This window comes from Rissa tridactyla, chromosome 1 (assembly GCF_028500815.1).
Source record: "Rissa tridactyla isolate bRisTri1 chromosome 1, bRisTri1.patW.cur.20221130, whole genome shotgun sequence".
NCBI classification, from domain to species: domain Eukaryota; kingdom Metazoa; phylum Chordata; class Aves; order Charadriiformes; family Laridae; genus Rissa; species Rissa tridactyla.
The window spans coordinates 166256784-166266287 of NC_071466.1; the positions used below are offsets into that span (position 1 = coordinate 166256784).

Sequence of the window (9504 nt, forward strand, 5' to 3'; positions counted from 1 at the left end):
AGTCATTCAGCTTCTTGCCAGAAAGCCAGGGGAGAGACCAGCATACCCTGAAGTAGAGCAGCTCTTTTTGTGTGAAGTGACTCTCTCGTGTGGAAAATCAAATGAGACTGAACCCATTGGTGATACTTTTCCCCCACCCCACCCTGACCCATTCCCCTGAAGGTAATGAAACCCATGAAACAGTTTGCATAGGGGAAACACACAGTAGATTTTTGCTTCAGACAGTTTCATCAAAACACTTTGGAGAGCTGAGATTTCTATATTGTTGGGATCTTTTGGTAGCTAATTTGGGGGAGGTTCTTTCTTTTTTTCTTCCTGGAAATCTTCCTAGTATGGAGGCTATTCATTTGGCTTGTCTTGCCTAAAAATCAAATAAACCTTAAAACTCCAGAAGTGTTTTATTCTTCAGGACTTGAGTAGCTGTGGTTGCTTGGTATGTCAAGAGCCCTGCATGGGCTCTTCTACAGCCTATCTGCCAACAACCCCACACCGCCCAAACCCACCAGCCAAGTTCCCAAAGCCATGTCCCAAACACAGCACATGGATCACATTTTCCTGCACCTCACATCCAGTCCTCCTCAGACCCACATGGAGGGGAAACATCCAAGGGTTACAGAATTAAAGCCTAAAAGGCTCCCAAGGGCAGTCAGAGCCATTAGGGATTGTGCCAATCCCTAGAAACATTGCCTCTTATCTCAGAGAAATTTCAAGGTTACAAAAAAAAAAGAAAAAAAAATTTAACTGTTCTATAGTCCAGGAAAGACTGAGTATATATACTAACAACTTCCAGCAAAAGTATCTTAAAGATCAACGGTTTAAAAATAAATAAATATCTAAAAATAACAGGTATTCTAGGAAATTTATGCTTCCAAAAGAAAACTTGAAATAATATAAATAACTAATTCTAGCAATCCAAACAGCCTTACTTCTCTTCCCAACTTTTCCCAAGCTTTCTAACCAGCATGTAGGCTCTTAAACATGTTTGTTTATTGCTTACACTAAAGAAATCCCACAGAAATCTCTGGTATTATTCATTATTTATACTGGTAAACCGGAGGTTGGAATTGCCAGATATTTCTGGACACCAGACTCAGACAGCACTAACCCCGTGCCTTCCATTTTGGTCATGTCACAGTGTCAAGTCAAACCCAGACACTGCAGACTTGTTGACTTTAGGGTGCGAAAGTTTTGCCCTGGTTTGTGATCATAAGTTTCGCTTAATTGGGAACATGCAGAACAAGCGTGGGTGCAAATATACCTAATCCGTATGTTTTTTTTTTCCTTAAACTCATTTATCTCTCACTTTTTCCTTTAGACAAAACTTCAGCAGCTGTCAGGGTGGAGTTTCCTATCGTAAGTGTTTTCAATAAATAAATCACATTTCTTTCCAGAAGTTCATCTTCAAAGCTGGCAAAGCCTTGAAGCATATCTTGCAAGAAGATGTGTGTTTCTAATGTGGCAAGTAGATTTGGCTCTGGACTTAATTTCACAGAACGGTCAACAAATTGATACTTTATACCTCATAGCCTTTGATAGCGTGCCATGAATCTTTCCCACTTCTATAATTTGCAGGTGCCTCTAGAAGCCTGGAGATGTGAATATTGAAACCAGCTGTGCTGAGCTGAGATAGAAGATGTTATGTCTCCTGTACACCCCACACCAAAGTGGTCTTCAAGCTGCTGTGGCTGATGACCAGCCCAGAGTAGTATTGAATTATTGGGCATGCCAGCACTGGTGCTTCTTGGCCTGAGGACAGGCTCTGCGAGGTGCCCTGGTGCCAGTGCTGGTGACACCCCCACAGCAGTGACACTCACTCCTCAATGGGCTGAGAGGTGCTCAGCAACCGGTGTACAGGGTCAGGCCACGTCTTGATTTTGAATGAGTTATGAACCATAAAATAAAATTGTTCTAGGTGAACAAAGTTGGGCTTAACCCCAAACACTGGGTTTCTTTTATTTTTTTTTATTTACCACCTGGAGGGCCTTTTCACATTTAGTTTCTGCATCTTTCTAGCACTACTAGAATCATTCCAAGTGGAAGATAACTGCATGAAAGGAGATTCCAAAAGGAACTATGAGTAAAGTCCAGATCACACACTCCTTTCTACAGGAGCACCCTACATCAGGACCTGAGGGTAGCTGGATAGACAAGATGCAACTTACAGGCATTTTCTGTCACTAACTCTTGCCCTAACTTTGTTTTTAATATTAAACAGGCACCTTCTAAATTTTGTTTCCCTAACTGAGGAAAGATACTATAGATTTAATTTGCAAAAAGTGTTTCTCGCCCTGCTTTCTGAACACCATGCCATTTTAAGATGTCTTAAGACTGGGAACTGAAATTTGCCTGTGACCTCTAAAAGAAGCCATTTACGGACATTGTAGTTCCTTTCAAACTTGTATGATTGCAAGGTAGTGACTTTTTTCCATAATCTGCACCAGATTATATGATAAACGAACTCAGGTTCTTCGTGGAAATCTGCACACCCCACCACCCCACCCCCCAAAACACTGTGACTCATGAGAAGATAGTATCAAACCAGCCATTTATTGTGTAGTAAACACCCACATCCTGAACTCTCTCTGATCTCTGCTACATCAGCTCAGCACTAGTTAACACAGTGTAGGAATCCATGGCTACATGGGAGAGAAGCAGCAGGCAGGATAACATACAGGGACACAAGCAACTGAATATGTTTCAGAGCCATTGCATTTTTGAGGAGGATACCCTGGGCTCCAGGCCCCAGGATGGGGACAGGTCATCCTTTACTTAGTCCTCCTCCTCCCAAAATAGTGCTTGTAAGCAGCAGCATAGCCATGGTTAAAAGCGTACAGTTCACAGGGGTAGTAGTCCTCGCAGATCTCCCTCTGGTGTTCCTGAGGCCCCTTGTTACGGTCCCTGATCCTGCAAAAGTAGGAGAGAGGAGTGGTAAGTGCTGGCAACTTAAATATCTGTCTACAGCCCTTTTTTCCTGCCCCACAATCCCCCACCAGGATTAAGGGTCCATCGCCCGAGTCCATCATCCAGCTACCAAGACATTAGCATACCAGCTTCTGCGTTCACCCCACCCAGGGGACCGACACGACTACAACAAGAGCATTTTGCCTCCCCAGGTAACCTTTTATTTCGGGACTAAGTAGGACGATGGGGAAAGAGGGATGGTTTCTGCCTCAACTTCAGGAAGAGTCCTCCTTCCGCAGCCCCCCAGGCTTGCTGCCTTCAGCTCTTTTGCTCTTTCCCAAAGCCACGCATGGAACAAAGACCTGAAACATCCTGCAAAGGGGCCACCTGCTACTGTGGAGAAGGTTTGCCTTGACACCTCACTAGGAGATGATTTCTGTGCTTCAGCCTTTATTATCACAAGCCCTGCATGAGGCATGAAACTGTCTATATCTGCTTTTTACAGATGAGGCAAGGAGGCTCCCAGATGGCCCTGTGATTTAGAAAAGGTCATACAAATTCTGCATGAGAGCTGAGGACTAGAACAAGATCTCAAACTGAGCTCCTTTTTTGGCAATCCCACTCTGATTGCTTCTCCTTCTGTTGGTGTTACCTTACAAAAAATTAAGCAGAGTCATCCCAGCATATGCATGTCCTCAAATGCAAGGACTTGCTCTCTGCTATCTGAGTTCTGGTTTCTCCCAGGGTTGAGGACTTCATGGGCACCTCACACCGAGAGAGGACTTCTCAGAAGTCATAATGGCTTCCTCCCCTGGCACCAGCCAATGCCTGGCAAGGAGAGACCTCTCCGCACTCCCATCCTCAGTGTCCTGAGGCTATAACATACCTGCTCCAAGGGATGGCTCCATGGTTCCTGTCAGCTTGTATGAAGCCATTGGCCCTTCGCCTGTTGAGGAAGGGATCTGGGAAGGCAAGGGCTTGTTCAGAGTAGATAGATAGACACTTTTTCAAGTCCAGATTTCAACAAAAGCTAGCTTCCACATTTATAACAGCCTCCTTGCCCGCCCTCCCAGGCACAGTGAAACCCAGGACCTTTTAAAATTCCCTGCTGCCCACCCCACCGGTTCGTGCCCAGGCTCCCCCTCTGGCTTGTGCAGCCTGTATGGAAGTGCACGTGCTGCTCTTGCTCTGCTGTTACTCAAGTCACCCGGGTTAAAGCTACTGTGATTTTGCTGCCACAGCCCCTCTGAGTGAGTGGAGCTTGGCCAAGAGGTATGTGCCAAGCTGCACAGACCATGGGAGGCCTGGGCACGCTCAGCAGAATTAGCAGAACCGTGAAATTACAGGTAAAACCAGGAAGGGCCTGAGCAAGTCTATCTGCCTCCAAGGTTAGGCGGTCACTGAGCAGTCTCTGTGGCAATTTTGGACTGAGGTGCCTGAAGGTCCCTTCTGTCCTTTTTGAGAAATGTCACAGTCCTATTGCAGAGTTCAGGAGACTGTGGGTATCTTTGGTATTGTCTCCAACATGTGCCTTTGTGCTTCTGACTAGCTGCTTTGTGAAGTCCTTTTCCCAGATGGTCTAATTTCTTTTTAGTTCGGATCCATCTGTTCTCTAACCTCTCCAGGATATTGTTTGTTCCAGAGCGAAGCTCTCTACCCTTTCATGCTTTTCCTGTGACACTAACTCTCTCTTCCAGCCAAAGGATCCCTCCTGCCCACACGTCCCACCTGCTTCTTCCGAGGTGCTGAAGGTAAGGCTCTCACTGTCCTTTGGGGAAAACAAATGATGTCACTGGCTTCTGCAGTACCTCTTTCCATGCTCATCCCAGAGCTTTTTGAGCAGTGTCCTTTTCTAGTGTCACTTAACCTGTTTTAGGTGCACGCACAAGGGACCTAAGATCATGACTCTTTGTTTTCCAATTCTCATTATATTCTTTGCAAAACAGTAGTATGCACTTGTGCCCAAACATGTGAAGTCTTTTTTTAGCTCTCTCCCTTTTCATCCTGAAAAATCATCTTTTTTCATCCTTTTTTTATCCCTTTTTTTTCATCTTTTTTTCACCCTTTTCAACCTTTTTCATCCATCAGCCAGTAAATTTAAATTCGCTGGGCAGAGTGGTTCTGCCTTTTTAATCCCTACAGTAAAGTACAAGGAAATGCTCTTGGAGATGTCTGTAGCACACTTCAAATTCAAGAAAATAGTAAAGCAGTCTCTTACTGAGATACTCGTGGGATTCCATGCTCTCACGGGACTCTGGGGAAAGGAAGAATAAAACACGCGGTAAGACACTGAAACACTGTATTGATGGGATTCAGTTTTTCACACACCACAGATCAATAGAACACACACAAATAAGAGAAGCCAGGTTTTAAGGCACTCGTTTAAAAGGAAGAGAAAGGCATCAGTGGTGTGACCTAGCATTTATATGGAGTTTAGGGTGTTCAGGAGTTTAGAACGGAGCTACCCCATGTCTTAGCCAGGACTTCCAGGCTCGTGCTTGGTCTTCCAGTGTGTGATTCTCACCTTCATGTTCCTGACACTACAGTGGATATGGTACCTGCTTACCTTCAAAGCCTGCGTGTGTGCTCAGGGGATGGATTAGCACAGTGAGATGTGCTTGACTCTTGCAGGAAACAGCATCTTAATTCCATCACTACGGAACCGTGTGCCTCACAGGAAAAGGGGGCTGATATTACAAAAGGAGAAAGGGAAACCTCCCCATTAACAAGGAAGAATTAAGAATACGAACTCGTAGTGCAGATAACAGAGGGGCAGAAAGAGAAGCAGTCTGTGAGGTGAGCTGGAACAGAGAGGAAGGGGCTGAAGCACCCTGGGCCACAAACTACAATGACTGAAGCTGACAGCCCTGGAGCAGGGCTAGGAGGACCTGACACACGGGCAGGAAAGCAGGCAAGAGGTCAAATTAAGGGGAAAGAAGACACAAAGTTGAATAAAAAACATCTGAACAGACCCAAAGATGTCTGCAGGTTTGGAGTTATCACTCTGCCCGGTAAAAAAGGTCACCTACCATAGCAAGTAGCAGCCATCACCAAGACAGCCAGGAGCGTCAGGATGATGAGAGTGCGCATGGTGCCAGCGCAGGGAGGAATCTCTCACTCTGTCTCTCTCGCAGTGTCTTGTTCTCTTCCCACTGAGGGCAGCTGGAGAGCCTGGGCTGCCTGCAAAATTAGCAGTGGAATGTTTGTTATGAAAACAGAGCCAGGAGGGGGCCCATGAAAGAGCCTGGGGAAGGCGACGGCTGGCTGGTACACACTCTTTATGGAGCCATTACAAAACATCCTCTATTAGCAGATTGAGCCAAGTTTCGGGAAGGAGGGGGCATGCCCCCTTCCTCTCCCAGTTCAGGGCTGGGGGCCATAATTCACAGGCAAGCATGTCACTAGCACTCCATGCTCAGAAAAGCTGGCCTGCACAAGTGGAAGGAATTTCAGGGGCTGCCACGGGCCCGGAGGGAGAGGTGTGTGCTGATCCCAAATGTAAATGTTTGCCTTTCTAATTTTTCTTCTGATCTGCCCTCTTTGCCCTCACCATCCTCTGTCTGGATACACCCAGCCCAGACGGTTCTGTAAGCTTTGCCGATGGAGACATGGAGAATGAGGCTTCAAATAGTCCCTCTCCACTTGACCCCCCTCCCTCCAGCTGGACAGTCATCAGAGGAGGAATTCAACCCTACTGCCCCTTCCCCTCTCCTTTTTACTGCTCCAGGAGTGACAAGCAGCAACCTAGAAGGATTCCTTCTGCTGGAGGGATCACAATTTTTGCCTTGAGATGACAGCACCACCCAGAATGCTATCCCTGCAGGTCCTCACTGTGGTCCTGCCCCTACACTACTCTTCCAGCCCAAGGAACAACATCTTGGTGGGGGAAGAGGTAACCGTATATTTCAGGACTGCTGCCTCTTTGGTCCTGGCCTCACTGGGCACCAAAGTCAGATGTCAATGCAAGGCTTTTCAGCTGAGATGCATCTCCCAGACCAGTCTCTAGGAGCCTCACCTCCTAGCACCCAAAGAGCTTGTCTGGGACCAATGTCATGGACAGCAGTGATGGACAAAAGATGGGGCGTTCCCCTCTCCAGTTCTGTGGTACACCTGCTGGGTGAAAAGCAAAGGGAAGTAGTTTGCTAGAGGCAAGGCAGGGAGGGAAGGTGCTGGTGCCTGCCAGACCTCTCTCATGGCAGTGGTGGGGCTGGGACCATGCACGCTGCCTGGGGATGAGCCTAGGGCACAGTAATCATTGTTATGTCTGATTCAAGCTGTGGTGACCGCCTTTTTTGGGACTGTTTTGTCCATGCATACATGCAGGCATCAGGATTTCTCACTAACCGGGTGCAGGCTGAATGCACTCTGGGTGCAGACCATTGCCCCCAAGCCAGTGAGGTGTTGTCACTGCTGGCACCTGCAGGGGCCAGTCTGGGAAGCCATGCTGCAGGTGACACAGCCAAGAACTACAGGGACAGCTAGCCAGAGCCTAACACTTTCCCAGCGGAGAGTGAAACTTCAGTGGAACAAGATTATTCTGGGCTTTACAACTTACCCTTTCAATGACAAACTCATGGCCCTTGCCTGAAGCCTGTGGTCTCTGGAAAAGAAACTGAGCAGGGCCTTCAACTTCAGACCAAAGAGAAAGAATTGTTTTTCTTCCCCATTATCCCACCACATGCTGAGAGCAGCTCAGTCCTGCACCATCAATGCCCCCCATACCATCCACGTCCTGCCTGTTCAGTGCTCAGCCTGAGGTGAGGAGGTTGTGCTGGGGCAAAAGCCAGAAGTCTGCTGTTGACACAAGGGCAGAGAAGAAATGAGACTTTTCTGCTGTCCCTCTGTGCCTGTGCCCCGCCACTCCAGGCTCTCTAAGGGAATTCTCTGCTCTGGGATTGCTTGCATTCCTTAGAGCCCACAGTTTTGGAGTTAGTATTGAATGTGGATTTCATAGGTTTCCTGAATGTTTTGTACACTCTGGGAGCTGCCAAGACAGGGAGGCCTGAGGGAGAGGCTGGAGGAGAGAGAGAGCCCAGAGGGAAAGCAGTGGGGCACAGAGAGGAAGATGCTGTGAGTACTTTGGAATGAAGGTAAGGCTGCACAGCAGGAAACTCCAACACACTTTACAGCCAAACCCTCTTTATTTATCTATATTCACTCCGGGCAGTGCTCTCTGCTCCCTGGAAGACTCTGCTCCCATTTCAGAGCACTCTGATCCCAGAATGCCTGGAGCATCCCCTGCCATCAACCACAGAAGAGCCACAAACACCACTTTAACCCAAACGTTTCATTTTTCACCACAGAGGCAATGCATTTTCCAAGGGATGAAAGAACACACCGGCTACACAGCCCTATACCAACAAATCTCCTTTGGGGAACACTTTCCCTTGCAAAAGTACATCTCCTTTCTACTCCCCCTGCACTCCGTACTTCTCCAGCACACATCTCCCCTCCCCAGAATCAGTGGGCTGCCCCAGAGGTAACACACTACAGCACAGTGAGCCCCAATCCCCTTGCTTTCTAGCAGCATCCACTGGTTAGAAACACAGAAAGAGGAGCTAAGATGAATTGCCTGCAAATGCCAAGGAAATCTCCGAAATCCCCCAAAAAAAGGGGAGACCAGAAAAACAGCCCTCTGACCTGCCTCTCCTGCTGGAGTGGAGAACCACAACGTTACACACGCCATAGCAACCACTCCTAACATTTTGCAGCTGTGAAGCACCAGCAAGGCATTAATAGCGAGCAGCCGTCCAGGAAAAGCAAAGCGGTCTCCGCATACTCACTAAGCCGTCACTTCCCCGCCAGCCTGCAGCTCCTGTCTGAGGGGGCAGCTCTCCCGGCGTCCTGGACCCTGGACTGAAGAAGAGGGGCCTTTTATTTATTAGCATTGATTCGGTGACTCCTCCCCTCTTCTGTCTCCCACTCACGATCCACCCCCAGGCTACCACCTTCTCCGTCAAAAAACACCTTCTGCCCAGAGCCAGGAAACCAACAACCCCAAGGAACTGAGCCAGGAGGGAGAGAGAGCCACAGCAGACACCAGGGGCTAGTCGGGGCACAGCCACGTCCTGGCTGCCTTTCTGTGCCCAGGAGCAGTGAGTGGGTAGAGGTCTGAGCACAAGCTCCAGTCTCCCTCTTTGCAGTAAGACCCACACACACACACACCCTCCTTTCCCAGCTGTGCTCTAACTAGGGACGCGCTGTTGGCCAGGGCACCTGTTCTTCCACGGGGAGCAGGAGGCCGGAAGCCTTCTCCCATCTCCTTTCATGCACCTTTTGCAACTCTCTGATCCCCCCTCCTAATGGCAGGCTAATGTCAGACTGAAAACTCACATAACAAAGGTGTCTGCTTTTGGAGGCAGCTCTGAAAACTCCAAAAGTGACAAACCCTATGAGGCAAAGAGCTGCCTTACACAAACCCAAGCCCCTGAGATGCAACCTCGCTGCTCACACCAGGCCCACGACAGTGCTGGACAACACGTCAGACAACCCAGGACACATGCTGGCTGGACTGGGCTGTTGGGCTTCTGGCCCTGCCTGCACCCGAGCCAAGAGAACACATTTACCACGTTGGGATGCTGAACCCATGCAAGTAGTAACCCT

General features: G+C 48.3%; 1 protein-coding gene across 3 annotated transcripts; it reads right to left on the reverse strand.

Moving 5' to 3' along the window:
• Positions 1-2528: 2528 nt before the first annotated feature.
• Positions 2529-8763, reverse strand: MGP (matrix Gla protein). 3 transcript variants are annotated; one of them, XM_054189315.1, is made up of 5 exons: positions 8685-8763; positions 5931-6081; positions 5120-5155; positions 3788-3863; positions 2529-2904 (listed from the first exon to the last, which is right to left on the reverse strand). In XM_054189315.1, the coding sequence occupies exons 2-5, from the start codon at positions 5989-5991 to the stop codon at positions 2766-2768; spliced, it is 312 nt and encodes a 103-aa protein (XP_054045290.1). In that variant the 5' UTR covers positions 5992-6081; positions 8685-8763; the 3' UTR covers positions 2529-2765. The 3 variants fall into 3 exon arrangements, with proteins under 3 accessions (XP_054045290.1, XP_054045288.1, XP_054045289.1); XM_054189313.1 differs by having other exon boundaries at positions 3788-3878; XM_054189314.1 differs by lacking the exon at positions 8685-8763 and adding an exon at positions 6917-7013 and having other exon boundaries at positions 3788-3878.
• Between the last annotated feature and the right edge of the window lie 741 nt (positions 8764-9504).